General features: G+C 37.8%; 1 protein-coding gene across 4 annotated transcripts; it reads right to left on the reverse strand.

Moving 5' to 3' along the window:
• Positions 1–918: 918 nt before the first annotated feature.
• Positions 919–24,188, reverse strand: LOC114000357 (ATPase family AAA domain-containing protein 2-like). 4 transcript variants are annotated; one of them, XM_027744629.2, is made up of 23 exons: positions 24,103–24,188; positions 22,225–22,273; positions 21,311–21,389; positions 20,247–20,336; positions 19,204–19,294; positions 18,897–19,012; positions 17,516–17,690; positions 16,746–16,834; positions 16,256–16,415; positions 14,734–14,824; positions 13,994–14,308; positions 13,297–13,402; positions 11,855–12,035; positions 10,199–10,384; positions 8,860–8,995; positions 8,513–8,709; positions 7,316–7,445; positions 6,850–6,972; positions 6,683–6,766; positions 5,861–6,151; positions 5,030–5,154; positions 2,595–2,723; positions 919–1,109 (listed from the first exon to the last, which is right to left on the reverse strand). In XM_027744629.2, exons 2-23 carry the CDS (start codon positions 22,259–22,261, stop codon positions 1,071–1,073), a joined length of 2,970 nt encoding a protein of 989 aa, XP_027600430.1. In that variant the 5' UTR covers positions 22,262–22,273; positions 24,103–24,188; the 3' UTR covers positions 919–1,070. The 4 variants fall into 4 exon arrangements, with proteins under 4 accessions (XP_027600430.1, XP_027600432.1, XP_027600431.1 ...); XM_027744631.2 differs by lacking the exon at positions 24,103–24,188 and adding an exon at positions 24,064–24,080; XM_027744630.2 differs by lacking the exon at positions 24,103–24,188 and adding an exon at positions 24,029–24,045.
• Between the last annotated feature and the right edge of the window lie 1,746 nt (positions 24,189–25,934).

A 25,934-nucleotide genomic window follows, 5' to 3' on the forward strand; every position in this document is an offset into this window, starting at 1 on the left:
CTGCCCATGACAGCTCCAAAAATCACACTGTGTGCCTGAAAGTATTGTCCGTGCTTTTTGAACACTCTTGGTGCTGTGACCGCTTCCCTGGGGAGCCTGTTCCAGTGCTCAATCACCCTCTGGGTGAAAAACCTTTTTCTAATATCCAACCTAAACCTCCCTTAACACAACTTCATACCATTCCCTCAGATCCTGTCAGTGGTCAGCAGAGAGTAGAGATCAGCGCCTGCCCCTCCATTTCCCCTCACAAGGAAAATGTAGACTGTGATGAGGTCTCCCCTGTCTCCTCTTCTCCAGGCTGAACAGATCAAGTGATCTCAGCTGCTCCTCAGACAGCTTCCCCTCAAGACCCTTCACCATCTTCATACCCCTCCTTTGGACACTTTCTAATAGCTTAATTTCTCTCTTATACTGTGGTTCCCAAAATTGTACACAGTACTAGAGGTGAGGCCGCACCAGTGCAGAGCAGAGCGGTACAATCCCCTCCTCGACCGGCTGGCGATGCTTTGCCTGATGACCCCCAGGACACAGTTGGCCCTCCTGGGTGCCAGGGCACTGCTGACTCATATTCAACTTGCCATCGACCAGGACCCCCGGGTCACTTTTCGCAGCATTGCTTTCCAGCATCTTGTTGCCATCTGTATATACATCCAGGATTACCATGTCCAAGGTGCAAAACCTAGAACCTCTCAGTTCACTTCTCTTTACTAGAAATGAAGTTGGAGGAAAAAAATAATCAGTTCCCATGAACTGTCTTACAGTGATGAAAATGTTTGGAAGCTTTGTGACAAAATCAGTAGACAGAATCAATACCCTCTAGAAGAATTTCATGCTGTTTTCATGGAAAGAAAACATTTTGTCCTGAAACGAGTTCTTTCACCCAGCGTGCAATGGGACGATTCACAGTCAGAGTCGAGGTTATGTCTTGTTTCAGTTATGTACTGAAAGAAGTTTCTTTATTATTTTTTTCTATAGCTGCTGCAATTACTGAGATGTTATACATAATTTATCTATTTGGGAGCCATACATCACCTTCAGAATATGTAAATAAAGTATACTGAAGTCAAGTATCAGAGATAATTTAAGGCAGCAATTTCTTTCTTCATTGCCTAATAAGAAAAAAAGACAAATTAGGAGTCAGCATAAATGCAAACTTGAGAACCCTGTTTGCTTCTTTGTCAAAAGAATTAAGAATCTGTTCATGCATACAATTGTTAGCAATATTTAGCCAATACATGTGCTACCACCATCGCAACATCTTTCTAGACCCACTAGCTTCAAACACATCCTTAGGAACCCAAAACAGAAGTAGGCTACAGAGTCTGCAGTGATTTGCATAATGGGACTATGGATCTTCATCAGTAGTGGTTTCAACAATGAGAAAAGAGGCAGTTCCTGAAGAGCCACAAATAAAAGCTGGAACTGTTCTGTTCTGCATTCTGACTAAGTACTTGTTAAAGTCTCTCCATATAGTAGAGGTTGCTCCAGCTAATTCATGCAGTCACTCTGAATAGAAGATATTTTTTGGTTTAAGCTAAAGGTAGAAGTAGAAAACAAACAAAAAAATGAAGTCCAATCACAAAAGTTCACATGCCCTGAGATAACATAAACAGGTCCCTTCTCATGATAAAATGTATCACTATGCTATGTGAGAGAAGGGTGCATTTTTCAGGCATAGCCTCCCTGAATCCACAAAATCCTCAGTGCTGTACAGTCAGAGCAGAGCATCTCTTCTAACTCTTTGTCAGCTGCGGAAGAAAAGATCAAGATGACTAAGGCCAAAGAGAAAACGCTTCCTATTTTTTTAAGGCAGAATGAGAGACATAAAGAATTTTATCTGTTCTCAGGCACAAGCATCTGAAAGACAAATGGTTTCAAGGATCTTGAAGCTAGACTGAATATCCAGTCTATCTGAATCAACTCAATACTGGGAATGCCCAACTGGAACCATGGGTGCCTGTGGAAGATTTCTGCTCAGTTCTGACAACTAAGAAATCCTCTCTTAGAGGAAGGGATTAGAGAATTTGACCCATTATCATCAAACTGTCATAGGCAGAAAGCTCCCCATTTGTCAAATTAAAGATCCTTGGGCCATGCTAGTTAAAAACAAAGTCTGGTGATACTAGAGAAAAGTCTCAAATTCTTGCTTTGTTTCATACTTAATTTCTTTTCAAGAATGGACTGACTACATTACCATGTGCTCCTTACTGCCTGCAAGGGAAGAAAGAGGAAGTGACAGACTGAGAAAAGTGCCCTCCTTTTGCAGCCCCCACCCCTGAAAAGGTTCTGGAGAACGACTATTGCCGGCCTGAGGTTAACTGGTTTGAGAGGCCTGTGTGAGTGGACCCATTGTCTTCAAGCCTTTTCCTGCTAAATTTGCCAACAATTATGCCAAACACAACAATGGTTTTGCAATATGGATAAATGTCTTCCAGACTGAAATGAAAAAGTCTTGTGAAACAGGCAACTAGGCAGTAAAGAATAATGCTAAATAAGCATAATGTTCACAGTGCATACCTACATATATGTAACACATACACAAACACACACATAATAGTGTGTGACAGAAAGTGCTACAAGACAATAAAACTTACCTTCACTAATTCAGTTTTGTCATCATCTTCCCTGTGTTGGTAAATGCACTGGCTGAGAACAGCATAAAGTCTTTCCATGCAAGATATACTGACGTTTTCAGTTGCCACAATAATAGAATCCAATACTTGCTGAAAAAAAATTGGAAACTACAGTTTAGAATACTGCAGGATACATCCTACTTTCTTATATTGTTAAATAAAAGTGGCGCTTCAGAGAACTGATTAAATATATGACAAGATTTAACTGGAGAAAACAAAGTAATTTTTTATACTTCAGAGAAAAGGGAGGCTTACATTTCAGGCAATATTTTCTTACTCATCAATGTATGACATCAATGATCACAATTGCCAATCATCTGCTTCTAAAACACCAGGGAATGACACAACCCACTCTGTCATAGAGTAGTTGCCACAGCAAAGCCACAGTTGCATTTCATTCGAAATGCAATACAAGGCTCTGGAAAATGCGTCTTTGGAAACCAGGGTACAGATCTTTCAGATACAGCTGTAACAGCTGGAAACGGAACCATCCTTAGTTGCTCATCTTTACCCATTAGCTGAATGTGTACTGTGGCTAACATCAGTTAGCTCCCACCTTGCCACTCAAGAGTGAGTAAACTAGCAGTGTGACTGCCTGTAGCAAATTACCACTCTCTCATACGGTCCCTTCTTTTACCAAAGATGTGAATGTGATGATCTCTGGGAAAGCAATGCTAACACGCTAGTGGCAGCACTGCTGTGGCTGTTCAGTAGCTGTGTGTTGTGTGAAGCTGTGAAGATGTAGCTTAAGAGAGCAGCCACACCAAAGAAAAATATTACTGCCTGACAACTGCTTGCTATCAAACTCTGCATCCCTCAGATCAGCTAGCACAAGATTTGAGCATTCCCTTCAACTTCATCCTATACAACGTGCAAAGAAGATGCACAAAAATCACACAGCATTCTTTCAGCTGCTGCAAACACAAGAGATAGGACGTGACAGAGGTTCATGGCCAACATCCCATATGAAACTATTTCCAATTGCTGCCACATAGGTAACTGTATGCTCTTCTGTATGTTCATCAAGTTCTACACGTATTACCAAGCAAAAAAGCAAACATACACACACACAGAACACCAAAAAAAACCAAACAAAAAACCAAAACCAAAAGTAAACCACAAAAAAACCCAAACAAAACCAACCAAACAAAAACCCCATACGAAACCAAGCAGCTACAGTTTGGAGGAGCTCTCTGCTACAGGCAGCAAGTTCCAGTGACATCCATGTTAAGGAAACAAGTTTCCTAAAAGATGTGTTTCAGGATTGTAGCTCTCTGCTTGCAGCTGAAAGAAGTATAACTACCATTTCTCCAGTCAGTAGGCAGTAACTTTGGATTACATGCTGTTAGCACCCTGACTCTAGAAAAGCCTATATGGCCTCTTGAATTACACAGGCACACATGAACAATAGAACCCCCTGAAATTTACTTCCTTAGAAAGCCAGCTTAGAAAGTTAGTTTCACCTCTACAAATCAGGTCGACTCTTAAAAATGTGACAGAAATTGTGTTGAGAAGCCACTTCACCAATGGAGATTTCTCTCTGGTCACATTGTCCCCACACAGGGGAAACATCCAGGTAATACTCCTTTTCTCATCATGGCAGGTAAAGAGCAGCCTCCACTGCTTTGACCAACCTCCAGGACTTCAACCTAGCAATTTCTCAAATTCTCCTCAAGGCTATATTCCCTGAAGGTCAGGTCCTTCTTCTACCCTCTCATGCAGAGGAATCTCTCATCCCAGTTCATGCAGAGGAATCTTTTTTGCACCCTGCAGCTAGGCCTATTTTTGCCTCCTTCCCCAGCTGTAGCCTAGGATAGCAACTTGTCTCCTGCAGGGGCCTGGAAAAACCTTGTAACACTGCAACTGTATGAAGGCAAAATTTTAACACTGGATTTTGAAAGCATTTGAGAAAAGCAGGTATTAGTATTTTATCCAGGTTGAGCTTTAGGTCAACCTGCTAATTTCAGGTTTCAAGTAATCACTGCTAAAAATCAAGGCCCTTTTCCAATTCCTAATAAATGAAAACAAGCGAACAGCAAACCGAAAAAACACCTGCATCCCCAGTTCATCATAAAAACTGCTAAGACATTAATAACCAACAGTAGTAGCAGGTAGTCAGTGGGTTATTTTAAAATTTAACAAGACCTTTTACATTAAAAATTAGGAAGAGAATCCAGTCTCCTAAAATTTAGTTCAGCAAAAACAAGAGCAGCAGTCCACACCAGCTGTGGAAACAACAGTCATAGTCCATCACAAGCTGAATTATTTCACAAGCTGTATATCCCTCTCGTAAGTTGTTTGAATTGGCATTGGTTAACAACTGACTTAATTTAAAACCACAGAGGTACCAAGAAAATGTCCTGCTTCAGTGTTAACAAAATTGAAATTAGACTTACTTTGAGCTCAGAGTAATCCACAGACACTCCCCGTGTGTGAATTTTCATTGCTTTCCTGTCACATATTCGCGGTTGCTCATCCACCTGAGAACGTCCCGCATAATTTGTATGACGTACTTGTGAATCTGGAATGACACAAATTTCTTAAGTCATGATTTCTCTTTATCTGGACTACAGCATCAGTGAAGTATCCTGTACCTGGAAAAGAATACCTCTTTGCAACAGAGACATAAGTGTTACCGTTTTTTCACTGAGAAATGCTTGACTTCTCCTTTCTTTCTGGCACTGCTCCATAAAAACGAGAATCGGACACAAAAAAAAAGCACTAGAGAAAAAAGGCAGGGTAAAACTAGGAAAAAAATAGTCATGCTGCCACAAGAGCACTGCACAGTAAAACTCTGGTAAAAAAAAAAGAAAGGAGCAGTAAAAAAAAAGTATTTTAGATTAGGAAACACATCTTACATTTCAAACATTAGGACATAATTCTTCTATTCCACATGTGACTCTTCTATTCCTCACTGCTTAAAATACAGTTTTGTAACTTAAACTGCTTATTACAGGGAAGATACTTGTACAATAGGTATGAATCTTTAAAATAGGAACCATTTGAAAAATGAACTGCAGAATCAGAAAAAAGAGACACTGCATAAAACTGAATTTGGTCAGCATAACTAGAGGAGCAGCATCATTATGCAAGAAACACTGTGCTTATTTGAGAGACACGCAATGGAAGTAACAGAATGGAATTAAAGAAGGCTAAAACCTAATAAATAGTTTAACTCTCCTAAAGGAGAGAAAGGAGATAAATGACCTGTTTGACCTTTCATTTACCATTTGAACATCCATCTTCAGAAGTTCCAGCTTTTTGCCAATCTGGCATGCCACTCGCCTTTCTTAGGTCTGAATGTTCAGGAAGTACGACACTCTTCCTTTCAGTAGGAGATTCAGCCACAAGGGTCACTTTCTCTCTTTCATTTTCTGTCCCATTTTTCTGTTGTCCTTGAAGTACATTTTCATGTTCTTCCATAGGAGTATCCTGGGAAGATGCAAACTGAACATTCTTCATCTTTGCTGCAATACTGGAAGAGTCTTCCTTCGTTTTGTGTTTTCTTTTTGACGTATCTACAAAGAGATACAAGAAAAAGTAATCCGAACCATTAACAAAACAGTTCTTTCTCCAAAATGCAGCATCGTCATCTTACTTGCAAGGAAAATGACCACAGCTTAAGTATCATTGTCCATCTCCCTACATGTGTCTAGTGAAAAAGCTGCAAGTTAATGAGGTCAGTTTGCTACTAGATATATTATAGGCAGAGAAAACACACTGCTCCATGTAACTAAAAATTAGTTGAATATTCAGAAACAGCCACGTACAGTGTTTTGGACTTCAAGCTGTAAGTGCCATTAAATGTCAGTTGGGTCATCAAGGCCAGGCTCTTACAAAGTCAAGCACCCACTGCACTTGAATTTCATAACCACACTGAATGAATGACCTCAGGATTTATCCCACCTTGTGAAGCATAATAAAAAATTTAATGCCTCCAGCATGAAAAACCAGGCATCACAGGAACCTGCTGTTAGGCCACAGGAACAGAGAAGGTAGCATTGACTTTATCAGCTTCTCCAAGAAAGTCTGAATAAAACTTAACTTGCCATTAGAGGAGGGAGTACTGGCATCCACAGGCACTGCTGGCATCGTTATTTTTTCATTACACTTTGGGACTGTTTTCTTACACCCTGCAGAGCAAATAATTGTTTCTTGCACAGTTGTTTACAAAGAGTGAGACAAGTCTTAAAATCCTTGGCATCAAAAAATATACCTCTTTCCTTACGAGATTCTTTAATTTCTTGGCAGCGTTGTTCAAAATCTTTATCCAGTTCGTGCCTCACTATGGAATATGCAGTATCACTCAAAGCACAAGCTTTGTGTCTCAGGAGGCAATCTGAAATGTTAGATGGAACTGAGCATTTTCTACTAGACAATGAAACCCTTTATTTTGTTTTATTTAGAATGATTTTTCTCTTTTCATAGGCAGGTTCTGAAATGTTATCTCAGATAGTATTTTCAGCATAGCAACAGAAAAGTTAATTATTAAAGCAAAAGCACTAGTTAGTTACCAATCAACACATCTACCACAATTTCATGAGCAAACAGTTTATTTACAACCTGGCAATTTTAAACAACCCCAGAGAGCATTTCTTCCCACACCTACTGTCTGCAGATGACATTTACCAATTTACACCTTTAAAATTTTTCCAAACTAGGGATAAAAAGCACATCCTCACCTTCAGGACTTTCATATGGTTTGTACTCTAAAGCATTGCTACAGATTAGATCAATGTCCTTCAGAAAATCTCCTGCAGTTAGATACTGGTGCATGTCAATCTTGGAGAGAACTGTTGAGAGGTCCATGGGCTGTTTAATAACCAAAATTTACTATTATTATTATTAATTATTAATTATATTTACACTTTTATATTGTTATATTACTATAGATAATGACCAAAACAGCTACATATCTCCTTTCCATTGCAACCACATTGTTCTAAAGTAAACCTTATACATATAAACACCAGTCATTCAGTGTTATTTCACTCTAATCCACCCCAAGGGATTTATTAACAAGAACCTCAGTTACCCCACCTTCAGGGGAGGGTTGTAACAGCATCTATTTTCAAATGAGCTAACTGGACGATTTCTGTACTCAGACCATAAAAGGAGCCTACTGATTAGTTTAGATTAGGACATCTACGTTTGTTTAGATTATTCAAATCTCAGAAACTACAAAGAAAGAAAAAGACAAGTCAATGGATGCTTAGGAGAATGGGACTTCACTGAAAGGCAAAGCTATCTTAAAACTAAAACTGACTTTGAAGTATGTGCCTCTGGCTTAGACTTATTCAGTAAATTAAATGAGAGATGTATGGGAGCAAGGAAAAAACATGCAGCCCTTATGGTTGATCTTGTACTGAGGAAAGGTACAGATAAAAGTGAAAATGGAATCGGAAAAGTTATTTGACAAGCTGCTGCTTGTACTTCTGTTCTCACAGAAACTATTGATAGTCAATTAAAGAGCTTTTGGCTTTAATAAAACAACCATATAGGTACTGTTTATAATTACAGACAAAGAGATCTCTCTGCTTTTTTTTTCATCGGCAAACTGTGTTGGCATTTGGTGTAACTGGCACTTGGATTAGATGATCCTTGTAGGTCCCTTCCAACTGAAATATTCTAAAGTTTTAAAAACATTTTAAAAGAACACAAGACTTTCAGTGAAGACTCAAATACAGACATTTGAGAGCCTCAAGGAGTCAACAAAAGTAAAAGTAAAATTCACTTCCTGCTTCTTGGAAAATCAGAATAGTATGGTCCTAAAAACAAAGATAAACCTTCCTAGAAACAGCAAACACCGAGAAACATACACAAAGAGAAATTATGAATACACACAGCCATAATGGGATTACAAATCAACACTAATTTACCTCCTCTGGGTCAACAGGCTTCATAAATGGTCTGAAACGTCTGTCAACGACAAGTCTATGAGCCACGTCCCTTAAGTAAATTCTAAGTTCACGCAATGTATCCTCTTCCTGCTCCTCCACCTGTCTTATTTCTTCCTCTGTCAGCTGTCGAGGTTTAGGTGGTGGTGCTACGGGCAAGACTTCCAATGGCTGCCAAGCTTAAATTAATCAGGAAATGATAGTCAATTGATGGTACTCAAATGCAAGCACGTGAGAAATGACTGATAAAAAATTAGCACCAAAGCAAATACTGTATTAGCTGTTAACTTACAGTTAGCAAAGTTTTATACGTAGAATATCCTCCTCACCTGTGTTGTTTTTTGATGCAGGAGGTTGAGCAGCTTGCTTCATAACTAATTCCTCAAAAAAATGTCTTCTTTCAGCACAGGTAGGCCGTGGGACTTTGAAAACTTCTTCATATTCATTATTAAACAATGCTTTTATCTAAACCATGAGGAGAAAAGATATTTCAGATAAAGAAGGCCACACAAATTTTTTATATTCTGTTCCAAAAGGATGAGTACCTCTCTAAATTAAACTGAATACTCATCTGGATAAGACAATCAATGAAAAGTTATCTTCTTGGCCTTAAAAGGCTAGGTTTTTATAGCATGGCAAATTAATAAAATACTTTCTTTAAAGAATACCTTCTAGAGTTCAAGCTCCATTAACAAGCTGCAAGATAAACCACTGAAAGAGGGGTGACATTCACCACCCCCAAGACTGTATTATTTTGTATTTACCTGCCTTGCTATCTTTTACCTTGAATCTTTATGGCAGCCACAGAGGGAAACAGGCAAGGCTCAGCAGAAAAGTGCTGGCTTTTTAGTCAGGTGTTTGGGTTTTCTTTAATTATATTTTTAATTAATTTAAATGAGGTGTCCCAAATTGCATACTTCCAAGCTGTACTCCATTTTTTCCATCTCTACTACCAAAAGGTATGGAAGGAATTTCAATCCTTATTTTAGGAGGCCTTTATTAACAGTATAAAAACTCCTGTTACTGAGACAAAATAATCAGAGCATAATATTCACATTTTGAACACCTTCCTTTAGTGAACACTCTCAGATGTCTACAAAGCTCAGCATATCCTCTTAATCAATTTTGTTAAGGAGCACAACTAAAAATTTATTTCAAAGTTACTTAAACAGGAATTGGACCTTAGCTTTCTAATTTGTCAAGTTTTCACCCGGATGAAGACTGTAACTGAAATTTTTATAAAATAATTTAAATTTGAAGTTATATTCCATCAGTTAACTGTGTGACCACCATATTTTTTTCAGTATAAATATTTTCAGAAAAACAGTCTTTTTCTTAGCTACCTTTCAAGCGCCAGGTATTCTTCACTAAGGACACACCTAACCATCTTGAAGCGACTGAAACAATTGTGTGAAGCAAATCTATATATATGTCTAATAAGCTTGCGTACGTGAGAAGGGAGAAAAAGTTGGGTCAAAGTCAATCTTCAGTCAGAAAGCAGTTTAGAGAAATGCTTTCATCATCGTTTTGTCTAAGCAAGTTTTAAGAAACCTGGTTTGGGTTTGAGTATGAATTTGCTTAAGAGCAGCACAGCACTCCAGTGCTTCAGGGAGTTATAAATTAAGAAGAAATTGAATAATAAAGAAAGAAAAGCATCAACAGAAATACCTCTTCTGGGAGATCTCTGTATTGCACATCAGATGTCGCAAGGAGCAAAACTGGAGTAAACCTTGGGATGTTCTGCAGTAGTGTTGTAAAAACAGATTTCAGTGTAGGTCCAACAGTCACCCACCAGGAAGGGATTTGTGGGATATATATGATACTTGGTGCTGTTCTTTGAGCTTCTCGCATCAACTGGTAAAATGAATGCTTGGGTAAGAGAACTACATCATGTAGAACAGGCTACTAAATGATTACATATCAGTCAAACTATCTTATGAAACAGGAGTACCTGATGCCAAAATATCAAGACAAACCAATATATTAATGACTCCTAACAATATGGTAAAATTTTCACTTTTACTAAAATACTGACATCGCTAGGGAGACAGAAACAGACCTGAATCTCTGTCGGATTTCAAAACTAACTTAGGCGTAACATAACTCCTAAAGAGCCTCAGAACTCAGCTGATGTGGTGGTGTGCCTGAAAAATCAAAGACTAACCCTTCAGCAAGATGCATTAGCCTGGAAAAATCGCTACACGACTGCAACTATCCCATTTTCAGTTCAGAGTGCATACACACCCAAGACAGACTGAAGCACAGTCTGAACAAAGAAAGACCTATGTGAAAAGATGAGGACTAACACTGTACAAGAAGCCTGGTTATAATTCACAACTTCAAGCACATTTTATAAGAGGTAACCAGTCCTTAGCCTGTCTGAAGAGCTAAATCACTCACAGCCTCTCATTACCAAAGGATCCACCAGACCAGATGATGTGCTTTGAAGACCACAGGCCACTGCCTCCAGATGGCACCTCAGTCACAGAAGACAACATGTACCATGTACCTAGTGCATGAGGGAAGCCGCAACAGTCCTTTCACACAACAAATTTCTCCATGCACTGTTTCAGATTAACAACCTGGAAAGGAGGTGTTCTTCCTACGTGACAAATTAGTGTCCAGTCACATAATATGTCTGTCCTGATTTGTACAGCTCTCAAATGCTGCTACTAAAGATTCAAATGTTTTAATACAGTGATGCCAAACAATGAAATGGATTTCCTGCCAAAAAGTAAAAAAGAAAAACAGCACTAATCTACTTATATTTCATTTTTCTAGTTAAGGAAAACACGCCACTGCACAAATCCAAGTGTTCCGTGAATTTTAATTATTTTACTGCATGTACTGCGGCAGTATAAGATGTATATATATGTGTAAAAACCGAAACTATTCTTTTCCTCAAAACCTTGGCTGCTCGACAGATATAATTAAAAAAAAAAAGCTACAAAATGTGCATGACATGCCGTCAGGTTGATGCAGAGCCATCTACTGGTAACACAGTAGAAGCAACAAAAACAACTTTCTGGATCCCACTGAGACCAGCAGGATTTCCTGCCACAAAGAAGGGTTTATTAGCAGCACCTCCCAGCTTCCAGAGCTGCTAGCAACATTCTCCTTGCTTCATTTCAAATGAAAAACATGGCTATGTATAATATCCTTACTTGGTATCATCTCATGTAGAAGAAAAGTGGATTTTAAGACAGAAGTAAATGTAACAGAGCGTTGAAATCAGGTCACCTCCATTAACAATCAATTTTGCCTACTTCACTACTTTGTATACAGTTCACCAATCCTACAAGATTAACAAGAAAAAAAAGTTACCTGTATACATGTTTCATCTGGTGATGTGCTAACAAACAAAGTTGGTGTGTCTAGTGTATAAATTGGAAAGTTTTCAAGGGTATGCATTACTGCAGCTGCCAAATCAAAAGCTTGCCCAGATCCTGGCTCTTCAACTAGTAAGAACCGTGGCCTGTAAGAGGTTGGCTGGTCACGAGGATTTCTAAAGCAATAAGAAGAAAATAAGTTTAAAAATGAGTAATGAATAAGCACACAGATGTTAATTTTTTTCCTATGCACTTCTTTTTTTTGTAAATACTCTCCCTCTTCCACCAAATAATAAGTTGGTCTGTGACCAGGAAGACTACCAAAGCCTACTTTCTCACAAACTGGTACCATACCTCCACTAAGGAACCCTGCAAGTCCCCAGCATATCTGCTATTCCTTTGGCTGGGTTAAGTAACAGCTCTTAAATCCAACAGGGGGACTGGCCAGCCAAGTACACACACAACAACTGGTCAGTAACCTGATACGGGGCAGAACAACTCTTTCTCTCAGCGCAAACCAATTCAGGTCTCTTTACTGCCCATACACAACCATTTTCATTGTGTCTTGACTTTAGGTAACTGTGACATGTCTACACCTGTCAAGGTTAGCTGAAATTTGGCCATAGTTCCTGGAGATGGTGGGAAGGAAGGTGCAAAACATATCTAGGAAAAAAATTAATGTGGGTACTGAAATACATCAGCAGTATCTGAAGAAACACATGATTTGACTAGTTAAATTACAGCATCTACATACACATAAAATTTATATTTATTTTATTCAGTCATTCCAATGGTTTCATCTTGAGTAGTCTCTTAATTTTCTGGTAATCTTGCTTCACTAGTGTGAAACACACTTGTGAAGAGGTCAGTAGAGGAATAGAAACAGAGAAAAATTACTGACCCCACAGTGACAATGATAATATATTTTTTTAACAGTTGGCTTACAGGACAACCACAATTAAAACATCAAAATATTTACATAAACTCAGTAGGTTAAAGATACAAAATACAGGCATTGTTCAACAAACCACTTCTCAATTTTGTTTCTGCTGTGTAATCGGCTACAGGTTTAACAATCTTGGAAAGTAAAAGGACAAAAGATGGCTACACAAATCCACAGGGTTTTTTTAAGCTAAAAGGACAGAGAGCACATTTTTTAGGTCTTGAGCCTTCCAAGGAATAGCATGGATTAAACCAACATGTTCTAATAATCTGTGAACCCCTTTGACTCAGGAAAAGAGGTGTGGGCCATTCAGTTTGATGGGTTAGAGCAGTGTACTCAGAACATAAGTACGCAGTTGTATCTTCATGCTTACTTCTTGCAAATATTGATCACCACACACACAATCCCTTAACTCCATCCTGCACCCTTCACACCAAAACAGTTTACAGACTTGGCCATTTTAAAAAATGTAACCATAAAGGGGACAAACATACCTGCTAAAAGTACGGAATTCTGCCTTTTTGTGATCAGGTGTTTTATGAATTGGCTTCTCTTCAGAGATTGATGGTGATTCCTCATCACTGTCAATCACATAATTTCCTACAATAGGATTTAAAGACAACAGAAGTTTGTCAACTTTCCTGAATAGTCCATATCCCTTGCATCAATACCTCTTCAAAATCAGTGCTGGAAAACACTTCTCTTGTATTTCATCATTTGAATGCTATTTTCTGAAGAGTTCATTCTACCACAGATCCAAGGAAATTGCACAAAGCTGTCCTATGTCCCATGATTTGCATTAGGTATTACCCTGCTGTTGACAAAAACTTGTTTTTTTCCTTAGAATAAAGATGACTAAAACCAACTTCTGTAGTTTCCAGACACCTGAAAAACCCTTCTCCCTCCATGTAAGCATTCATTTGGAAAGAGGTGCCTCATACTTTAAACCTTAGATCCATCTCTGAAATGATAAATGCAACTTTAGCTACTGTCAGGAACTGGGTGCTCCAGCAAAGAACACATAGCTGTCTGCTGCATACTGTGAGTCACTCACAGCTCCATCCTACATTGTGCACATGCAAAGTATAAAATTGTGCTGTAATTACAGCTGATAGGTTTGTGTATGTTGACTGCACAAATCAAAAGCTTTTCTTCGGCAGATTTTTAAACAAATGGATGTTATTATCATACCTTGCTGTTGGCTCTTCTTTAGTGCAAGCTCTGCATGGGGAAATACTCTCTGCAAGGCTTTTAAAATTCTTTCCAGTGTGTTTTTTAACAGTGGCTTTGAAATAGCTGATAGCGCTCGCCCAGGGGAAGGCACAGCCCTCTGTGAAGCTGGAACAGTCTTCTGCATGGCCATGGAAAAATAATTTGCTTTTATTTTAATCAAATCCGTGTTTATCTGCAGTCTCTCTCTACTTTCATACAGCTGAGGATAGCGATGCCGCAAAGCACAGAGGCCAGTTTCGGCACATAAGGCTTTAATATCAGCACCACAATATCCTAACAAACAAAACAAGAATAAAATGTTATGTCAGTCTCAGAATTCAAAGCCAAGATTTCTAAACTGCAGCACTGAAAGACTTTGTATGCAGCCAAAAAATTACCAGATTAAGAGACAATTGAAAGAGTTCCTGCACTACAGAGAAGTTCTGTTACATGGCTCACAGCCTGATATTCTACACTTAAGAAGCAGCCTGCTCATCAAAACTTTGCTCCTGGGAAAGATGCCCCAAACCCATTCAATGTTCTGAGAGACAAAAAGAAAATTGAAAGCAGTATCTAACTTTGTTTGCTCCCGAGGCATGTCAGCTGCCTCACTGCCTTGCTCTGCAGCAAGGCACGAGAGCTTGAGTACTGCCTGGTAGAAGCTGAGGTTTCCTAGGACTCAAGTTGCGTGCAGTAACCCACACTGTTTTCAAACTTACCAACACATACTTCAGCCAGCTCTTCCAGTAAATTGTCCGATGGCTTTGGGTTCCAGTCTCGTGTGTGAATTTTGAAAATCTCTTTTCTTGCCTGAAAACAAAACAGTTGCATTTTAGTTTGCCCTAATTTTTCTCTTAAAAAAACAACTACAATGCAAACCCACAAAACCTTTTACACTAATAAAAATACTTTTCTTATCTGCTAAACTTTTAAGTATTTTAAAGGTCAGTTATTAATATGCCCTTTGCATTTTCAAGTAGGAAATTTAATAATTTGCTACCTGTTACAACATTGTTACACTAAACTCTTGCTGGGGCCTGCAGTGAAATAAAAGGCATTTATATCTTCCATAAAAAGTGAGTTTTCACAAGTGTGAGACCTAATGATGCTGGAGAAAAAAATGTAGCAAAAACCTTTCTCAAACGGAGATTTTTTTGTCAAAGAAAATTCTCTCAAATTTAGCAAAATTTCACAGTGACAATCTCCTTTCTTCATCAGATTTGCTTTTCTGCCAGTCCATTCAAGTAAAAGACCCCTCGCACTTTCTTTCAAATTGCTAGAATTGCTACCAAGAAGAACAATAAGTATGACTTAAACTACTGTCACTGATCCAGAAAATGTCAAATACTGCCTATTCTCATCTCAGATCTTTGCAAGACTTTCACTGAAGTATTTCTTGGTACACAGATTAATTATGGCAGATTTCTAGAATTCTTCCACAGTAGGGAATCATGTATTAGATTTGTTTCATGACACCTCATCTCCTCTTCCTGAGAGCAGATGAAAACTGGAGACAAATGTTTGTGTTAAATGCACTGTTTGGTGTACTTTTACTAGCTTTCAATTCAATAAGCCTATTTTCCTTTTTCCAAAAAGTGCTAAGAAATATCAGTGATAGTCAGAGAGAAAACATAAAAAGAGGGTTCCAGTTTTGCACACTATCTCCCCACAACCCCAATATTTTTTGGTCACTCTACATCCATTTTTCATTGCTTAGGTATTGCAATTAACTAGAAGACTTCCAAGCGCTGCAACTGTGCAGTGTACTTCACATCTTAGTCCAAGTCTCTGTTAATAAGTTCCAGTAAGAACGTCAAATCCCAACATAATTCACTCCAGTACCACCCTTGATCAAAGTTTTTGTTACCAACGAAGAACTCTTGTGTGCACACCATTTCTTTCACTTCCAAGATGCTACAGCAGTACTTTATAACTAATTCATACATTCATTCTTTCTTAAACATTTCAGTGACTGGCAGCATCCCATTTGCTTCACTAGTTACTGCAAAACCAATACTAATTACAGAACTAATTACTTGTTGAAATCATCATAATCATATATATTCAGTACCAGGTTTGCCCTCCACAGTACAACACAGTCTCTCCAGACAGCCCTCTCTTGTCCAAGCTGTACACTGCTGATGGAGACTTGCACAGCTCTGCAATGCTGCCTTGTTACAGGGGTTTGTTATAAAGGTGGACTTTGCTACATAAGCATTAAGGTTGAGTTGAAGTTTTGACCTCTTTGTTTGGCAAGTTGAAGCGGAATTCTCGTTCAAAGCGTCCAGGTCTTCGTAAGGCAGGATCTATAGAATCCGGTCTGTTGGTAGCTCCAATTACCACAATCTCTCCTCTGCTGTCTAAGCCATCCATAAGTGTCAGAAGTGTCCCCACAATAGAGCTAGCAGAAAAATACAATTTTCATACACTGGTTTAGGAAATTTTCTTCAGTTCCACATCACTCAAAAGGACAACTTCTTATTGATGAGATGCTGGTTAGCAGAAGACTTGTTATAAGACATAACAAAATACAGGTGACGTATCACAGACCTTGTGCTGATATCAAACTTAGGAATTGTTTTCAATTACTGTTTAAAAATCATCTGAAATTCACTGGCACTGAATTACTAGTTTTCAGGATAAATGAATGTGTCACACCAAGTTAAATAGGTTGTGGTCTTCTTTTCACAAAGATCAAGTAGCTACTATGTAGATACAAAACATGTCCTACCTATGAATTTGGTCCTGTTTACCAGACCGTACAGGAGCGAGAGCATCAATCTCATCAAAGAAAATAATTGAAGGTCGCATCTGGTAGGCCTACAATGAAAACACAGGAATATTGACATTAGTAAAACAGCATTATTTGAAAGAAAAAATGCATGAAAAACATTCTGGTTGGAAAGGCACAAACTAGATTTTTCACACTAGCATCAGGGAACTCTACTAATTGAGCTAAGAGAGTGAAGAGGCACAAATAACAAAAGACAGAAGCCTATGTCAACCCACTGAGACTGGGTGACAAGAAACAAATCATACCAGTAGTTTTTACAGTTATTTGGCAACCACCAAGAACAGAGACAGGATCTAACTTAGTTATAGGTTCGGGAAGCAACCCTCTGTTACCAATTTAAATGACCATGCTTTCAGCCTGCATCTGTTTCCCTCTGATCTAAAGTCACCACCTCCTGCTTCTTGAAACTTCTTTTGTGACTGTTTGTGTGGCTGCTGGGTTTTCTGGGTTTTTTTGGGTTTTCTTATTGGAGGGCAGGGGAGTGGAGGTGGTAGTGGTGGCACATGGCAGGATTTTCTTGTCTGTTTTACTAGTCTTTCCCAATACATGTCAAGATTTCAAGCCCCTAAAACACCACTGAAGAAGGACACACTGACAGTCCCATTTCAGTGGAAGGAGCTGACAAAACATGAAAAAGAATGAATTCTTCTTAACCACAGAAAACTAGTTACAACTTGGTCAGAATGCAGGGTATGTTTCAACCTTACCTGCTCAAATAATAAACGAAGCTGTCGTTCAGATTCTCCTATCCATTTATTCAAGCATTCAGCACCTTTCCTCATAAAAAAAGTTACTCTCATGTCACCTTGACTGCATTCATTAGCAAGTGCACGAGCAAGCAGTGTCTTTCCAGTCCCCGGTGGACCATGGAATAGACAGCCTCTACAATTTAAAAAAATACACTAAATAAATGACACAGGAAAAAACATCATGGAAAAGTAGCTGTTACAATCCCCCATTCCTAAAACACACAACTCCGCTCTCCTAAACAAAATACTTAATGGATGAGATAGCGGTAATAGCTGAAGTGTGCGAAAAGTCAAAAGTGTTCCTACACAATTCAACAAGGCAGCAAACAAAATGAATAAAGAGGTGATGCAGAAATACAAAACCTTGAGAAAAGATTGTAGTGTCCCAAAAAGACATTTAAAACTTCTGACAAACCAACAGGGGTGATTGGAGCCAAACAAGAAAAAAATTCCAGTGCGGAATCTCAGACTGGGCTAACTTTACAATGATACACTGCATATACATTCCTGTTTTCATGAAAGGCAAGATTTTATAATAAAGCATTTAATTCTCCCTTGAAAAACTTTAAGTTTTTGAAGAGGAAGTAGTCTAAAGCTGGAAAGATATTCTGCATTTCTGCATTTCCATCAACTAGAAAAGCCAGTACAGTGCTACTTCAAAAAGAATTTCAATGAATAAAGAAGCAAAACACAAAAATATTTTCTTTTCATTGTTTGCAATACTTTTGAAGTTGCTGAAGGTAAAGAATTTAAAGTCCTAGTTCAATATACCACAACTGAGTTTTGCTGACCAAGAATATACAAAGCTAACAATTAAATCTCTAAGAATTTTGTTTCGTAACACAGAAGTCACTTAGCTGTGTAAGATGCAGACAGTTTCTTATTTTAGCTCAAGCACAACAAGCACTGCAAGCTTTTAGTTGCATGTCCTATCAGTTGTAAAACTGATACTTTAGCACTTGAAAAAAAAAGAGTTGGTGGGAGAGGCAACTGGACTTTCATAAAACAAACCACAGTTGACTGTGAGTAGACAAGTCCTTCCTACTTACAAACTAATCAAGTCCACTTGTATATGGGACTCTATAGTAAACATTTCCAACTCCAGGTCTGAAAGGCAAGACACTTTTAAAAGATAATCTCACCACACAGTAAATCTTTGGACCTACATATATGCTGGATTCTATCCATTTTTTAAACATTACACTTTACTACTGTTAAAAAACAAAACAAAACAACACTGCTGAGAATTTTGAAGCATGGGAACATATTGATACCTCAGTTGAATATTCCCCTGAAAATAGGTGAATGAGAACTTATAGTTTTAAACCGTGTCTGTTACCTTGGAGGTTCAATTTTCAGTCTCTCGAAGATTTCTGGATAAAGCAAGGGAAAAATGACCATCTCCTTTAAAGATGAAATGTGGTCAGAAAGACCACCCACGCCATCAAATTGTACCTAAAGTTGAAGTCAATAGAACACATTTTATATGTTAAAGAAAATGCAACCTCAATAAGGTTCCATCAGAAATTAGACGTCAGCACAAAAGAAATGTTCATGGCAATTTTCAAATTGCTTGAGAAAACTGTAAACTGAGGGAGCTGTAGAGGACAAACCTCTCACTGACACAATGAATCAAAAATACTTACTGCATCTATTTGCATTTGCTCAACACCAGCCAGACTGGCTCCAATTTTTCTGGTATTCTTGTCAACTCCCTTTAAGTCACCTTTCTGAAAGCTGAACAGAAGAGATCTGACTTGAATTAAGGAGGAAAAAAAAGGTGCTTTCTAACTTATGATGCAGATAGAAGATTTCTGATTTTCTAATGATAGCAAGTGAATGCAGAAGACATTAAAAATCAGCACAAACTTCCTAAATAGTCAAATATTCATTCCAACTTCTACATTTAATGGCCATGATTAAATAAAGGAAAATGGTCACTCCAGACTTTAAACCAAGTTAATAATTTTAACAACTCTTAGCACTTAGGAATATCCATGCCAGTCAACACAGCAATTATAGGAATGCAAGTTTAGAACAAGTTATTCCATATGGAGAGACCATGGACTGACCTTGATCTGTATGATGGAAGAATCCCTCCCCTCCCCAAACACACTGATATGTTTCAAATAGTTTTACCTTCTACATTCAAAAAGTTACAGTCCAAGAGAATACTTATTTCAGTGGCGATTAACATTATAAAGGCTGCCCACCACTCCTGGACCTTCCTGAGGACTTTGGAATGTGTGGGCCAGCAGATATGTCTGAAAGACGTCAGGCTGAAAACTTTTTTGTTAGACTGTTACTAAAATAATTTTTCTAGAGCATTTGTTAAGTAACAAAACCTATTTCCCCTATTTATAACATTTTCTGTTATGGTGATTTTCTTTCTGAATAAACCACGGTAAAGTACAGAAGCAGTAAAATTTTACATTAAGAAATTACATCAAAGTGTGTGTCTCTACCCCTTTCCCCATTCTCACCTAGAAATCAAATTGTTTATTAAAAATAAACTCTAAAAATCCAGTTTTAGACAGTCCAGTTACAGTTGTCAATACCAAAAGATATGATTAAGTATGGCCACAACTTAGAAAGGGTACAAGATGGAGATGGCAACACTCCATGGATAGGCATATGCAAAGTCCTCCCAAGTAGACTCCTCCCTCCCGTATTCTCCAATTTCATTAACCTTCTTAAATTTTTCTTCTTCCTCTGTATCTCAAAATCCTCATGATTAGATGAGGAAGGGGAATCACTCTTTGGCACCGCACATCTCTGTCTGCAAACATTCAAATAAACAAACAAACAATTCAAAGTAAAAAATTAAAATGTGCACTAAGTAATAAGAAAATTAAAACGCTATCTCAGAGTTTACTTTGAGGCCTAATAAGTTTTCAGATCATCAGACTCCTTACGAATCTGATTTCAAAGTACATTATTTGATTTTTCTTAGGAAGGTAAAATGTTTAACTAGTATGCAAAGAAATTTCTTAACCAAGCTTCTCCTTTTGTCCAATCTCTCTCTCACATACACAAATCAAGTTTCACTTAGCATTATGTGGCCAGTCTGTGAACCATTAATCTTTTAAACTCACTAAAAATTTGGCTTCAAAAATCCTTCCTTCAATAACTGTCTGCTCTCAAGGTTGCTAAACAAAGTGTTCCTATCTAGCAAGGGATAGATAGGAACTCTCTCTGCTCTAACTGCTTACAGGATCTGATACCGCTTTGTCATTACTATTACAATTTATAATTTATAATTTCATTTAGCATTTTTATTGTTTAAGGATACTTTCATACAGAAACATGAACTGATTCCAAAGAGACACCAGAATCAGTGTTTGAGTGATTAAAAAAAAGTCCATTAAAACTTTCATACAGGCCCTCCCTCTATCTAAATTTTCTTTGGTTTTAAGAAAACAATTTACATGCCTCAATATTAAATAGTCTTAAGATTTTCAGAGGGACATTCTGCCTTCAGTTCCAGAACAAATGGATTTCAGTTACAGTCTCAGCCACAACCCTCATCATCACCTTATCAATGACCACAAATACAGCAGTCTAGATTTTCAAATAAAACCTAACCACTGGTAAAAAGGATTGCCTCCTCCAGCCACTGTTTGTTTTCTTTATTCCCTTAGACTACCATGGCAATAATCATACTACTGATCTATAATTATCACGCATCCAAAACCCCTTGAAAGCATTATTCAGTCATGTGACTGAAAAACTATCACTTAATCATACACAAACCTTTTTTTCCCTTTGCATGAATCTCTCTCTCTGACAGGTGAAGATGGGACTGAAGAATTTGTCTTACATTTTCTTGGTTCTGTTGAAAGCAAAGAGCAAGTTTAAGAGAAAGCAGGATAGTCAAAGAGGCAGAAAATGAGACATAAATCACCCATCTCTAAGTTCATGGGAAGTTTCAAGGGGGGTGGGGGTTAATCAGTGCACAGTAGAAGTGAAAAAACACACTTGATTTTTTAGAACTGAAAACCACGAGTTAGATTATCAGGTCTCTTTAATTACTGTTCTTTCAAGGATAGATAGGTTACTTTTTTACTGAAAACAATAAGGATGACAAATAGCAAAAAAAAATCGAATGTCCACAGGATAAATGCATTTAATGAATGAAGGTAAGAAATTTAAAGTTGAGTGTGGCGTGTGTGCATGTGTTTCCACTTAAAAAAAAAAAAAATCTCACTTCCATGCAAGAAATTATCTCTTAAGAGAAACTTATAACCCACTTTCCAATGGATCTTGATAACGCTCAATAAGGCAATGCTTTTCAGTGTCTTCATCATCACTTTCTTTTGTTTCACTTCCTTATGGTGAAATTACTGCACACAATGTTAAACTGTTTAAGTACTGCTGCAAATTATGATATATTCAAAATACATGACATATATTCCCACCTGTCCACAGCCTTTTATCATGTAAGCATTTTGGAAAAACATGGGAATTTAGAGTTTTTTTCTCTGAATACCTGTGAGCTCACTGCCAGAACAGCCACATTGGCTGTGGCTTTTAAATCAATAGCAATACAGATATTTTTAATAGATAAAAAATACCCAGTAGTGCAGTCCATCTCAATTGTTTAAGACAAGGCTTTTGGCTAGGGCATAGTCAAGGAAATTTAAAAGAGAACTAGCCTACAATGCTACCTGGATTGTCAGTTGTTTCTTCATCAGTTGTTTCCATATCTAGGCTTTCCTACTTCAAAGAAACAAGAAAGATCAGGCACAAACATGCAGAAACCCTGTGGGAATATCTGGTGCCCATATAGTATCATTATCAAGGCATGTCATTACACAAAAGAGTTAATTAATGCACAGGAGGAAGGAATAGGAACATCACTGGCACCCAGGATTAGTAACGAGGATTTCTACTCTAAAATAGGGTTTAATAGATGTGAAAGTTTAACACTTAGCCAGATACAAAACTGAGTGTATTAATTTTAGATTTATCAATTATCAGGTTAATAATCCAAGAGTGTGGTAGAACCCCAGACAAAGCTATTCCTAGCAGACAAAAAAAAATCATACTGTCATTTGAGAGATAATAAAGTACTATGGTCAATTCTGATTGAAACAAACTACAAACTAATTCAGATCTAAATGAAAGCAACTATGAAAGCAGGCTATGAATATGTTTAAAAAACAACACCTGTCATTCAAGAGGACAATGGAGTAACCTAATTTAATAGAGCAAAACCAAGGAAGAGGAAATATGATTGACTGGAGTCTATCATTTTAACATGACTTTTTCTCAGGAGAGAGGACTGCTTGAGCTCACAGGCAAGGCTGGCACAAGAGAAAACATAGATAAAGCAGTTAATAGTGAATTCAGTTTTTACTAAGATCTGAAGTAAAAATGTAAGACCTGAAACAGCTGTTTGTAAACAGTGTCCATTCAAAAATCATAAGACAATTCAGAAAACACAGTATGTATTTCAGCATATTATTGCTCTTTCTTGTCTTCTGAAGAAGATATTTCCTTCACCCTTACAATGTAGCTGTGGCATAACAGTAACTGTAAGATGTTAAACTGTAATTAGAAAGCAAGAATGACATTTTCGTTTAGACTACGCTATGCTTTGGAAGAAGTTTTTTTCAGCTAAATTAAAATTATAACTAAATAATTTCTCTATGTGAAATGCCACTCATAGAGAAAAACAGTAAATTAAATTAATATCTACTTCTGTATGGTGGAACACTCCATGGTCTCCCATCCTTCACTGTCTAGGCCTCTTCTTTGTGTCATCCAGATAAGCAAGTACAAAAAAACCCCATTGAAAACAACACACATAATCAATATGATATTTTAATAAAAAGAAATCTCAGAAGGAAAAAAATAATTCTGAAGATCATAGGAGGATGACAGAAAAAAAAAAATATGGCAGCTTTTCATAGTACTTAAGTTGTTCCTCATTATAGCATTAAGTCATTTTTAGTTTACAGCCTTCCTCAGACAACAGGTTGCTTATTGTTCTCTTAACTGGAATTAAGGTCTCGTGCAGATGTTGAATGACTATATACGCTAGAAAAAAAAACAAACCTCCCTGCTGTTACACTTTTCAAACCTTTCAGAAAACAATGTCAATTTGGGCTTCACAAAAAGAATTAAGTCATGGACACACAGACAGAAACACTAGGACTGCTTTGCTTTGCCTGTATCCAACTTCTCCATTTCTTAACTCAACAGGACATTATAAAATTACTCATAAGCATGAAAGAAAAATTAATTAAACATGAAGGTGCTTCTGGAGCCAAGAAGATTAATTGAGAGGACAAGTTAAATCTACTGAAAGTCACAACATAAAGTGATCATTTTCAGTTCACAAGAACCAGCCCACACGTAAAAGATGTTCTGGTGTGAAGATCTCTCTGCAACTGGCAATCCCAAAATAAAAACACCAGTGGCCAATTTAAGCATTGGCTGTGACTAAAGTCTTTACACATGAAGCACCTGCCAAATACATCCTCCCACACACAGTCTCAGACCTGTAAGTTTTAAAACAAGCTGCAAGCAGGAGACTTTACCTGAGCAACTGCAATGGAACATTTATGGAATGTTTGTGAAGTTGCTTGGCAATGCCCCAAAAAGTTCCAAGCTTGACCATGCCCAACCCCCAAGTCCCTGGTGGGACTCTGCTATGGAGGGCATCTGCCACACAGCACCTAATGATCACAGAATCATGGAATGGTTTGGGTTAGAACAGACCTTTAAAGGTCATCTAGTTCCAACACCCTGCCATGGGTAGGGACACCTTCCACTAGACCAGACAGCTCCCAGCCTCATCCAGCCTGGCCTTCCAGAGATGTGGCATCCACAGGTTCTCTGGACAACCTGTTCCAGTACCTCATCACCCTCACAATGAAGATGTATCATATAAGTAGCAGCACATAGGGATTTCTCAGCTTAACCACTGAATACATTTACCTTTTCTTGCCAGGAACAACAGCATCTTCTTCTGTTGTCAAAAGAAGGAGAAAGCCCCTGGACAATATTATGCCATAGCACAGAGGCTTGCTAATAAGGCTCATTTTAGTAGCTTTGCATTATTAAAAAAACTACTTACTTTGTTCTAAGTTTGCCAAACAAAAGGATTGATTTGTAGTGGTGTAACAAGTTTGTCGAAATCTTCAGCTTCAACAGATCTCCAAATCCTCACTTTCTTCATCTTTTAATCAACCAATATTACAGAAAATATAACATGAAGATCGTTTGATAGGATTATTTTCCATAAACACAAATTAACTTGCATCAATTCTGCTACTCACTTTTAACTATTTATTAATTCAGTTTTACATTAGCTTTTCCATTATTTTTACAAGGATTTACATGACACTGACAAGTCTATAACTACAGTGGCTCTCACTTTTATTCTTTTTAAATATTGGCATGTTAACTTTCTTTTACACTCCTGAAATTTTCCCTGTGTAGCAAGAACTACTGAAAATCAATATAGTCAAACTCCTCAACAGGACGATAGAGGCTACCCAAACCTGCTAATTTAAAATGGTTCCTTTCCTGTTTCAAAGCAGAACAGAAACAGTTTCCAAGTTCCTAAAGTGCACGTAGCTCACAGCCCTCCAAGTCAAGCCAGTAAGAACTGGGAATGCTCAAGGTCTCCCATCACTTGGAATAAGGCATAGAAAGCGATAAATATAAAAAATAAATAAAATAAAATAAAAAAAAAATATAAAATTCTAACCGTGATCAGAAGAGAAGGTCACAAATGAATACTCTTTGATCTGTAAGTTCCTAAAACACAATATTTCTGTTTCAGCAGATGTGGAAACTGACATGTGGGGAACCTTAGCAAAACCCACAGTGTGGATCATCTATCAAATGTAAAAGTTAGGAGGTCTAAGCCCATCCAGGCCTTACAGCTATAGGCAGTTCTGTTATGACCAGCCCAGAAGGGGAGGGTAACCCCAGTTCTTGTTAATAAATCCCTTGGGGTGGATTAGAGTGAAACAACACTGAATAACTGGTGTTTGTAAACATATATATGTAGGGTTTATTTTAGAACAATTTTGTTAAAAAGGAAAACAGGTGTATAGCCATTTTGGTTGTTATCATCTATAGTAATACAACATTAAAGCATAAAAATAACACTTATGGAAGTGTATAAGGAAAGAAAGAGAAAGAAAGAATAAAAGTAGAAAGATATATATAGTCACCACCTACTGGGTCTGGCAATGAAACTTGTTAGTTGCAGCTTCAATGTCTGTTGGTTGAAGCGACGATCTTGATCCACTGTGGGTGGGGGAAGTCAAGCCAAGCCAAGCCAAGCCCTGCCCAGCCCTGCCCCGCCCCACAAAAAAGCCCAAAAAAGCCACAAAAAGCCCAAACAAAAATGTACAAC

The sequence above is a fragment of the Pipra filicauda genome, unplaced genomic scaffold (genome assembly GCF_003945595.2).
Source record: "Pipra filicauda isolate LSUMZ 115617 unplaced genomic scaffold, ASM394559v2 scaffold177_size2800117_pilon, whole genome shotgun sequence".
Classification (NCBI taxonomy): Eukaryota; Metazoa; Chordata; class Aves; order Passeriformes; family Pipridae; genus Pipra; species Pipra filicauda.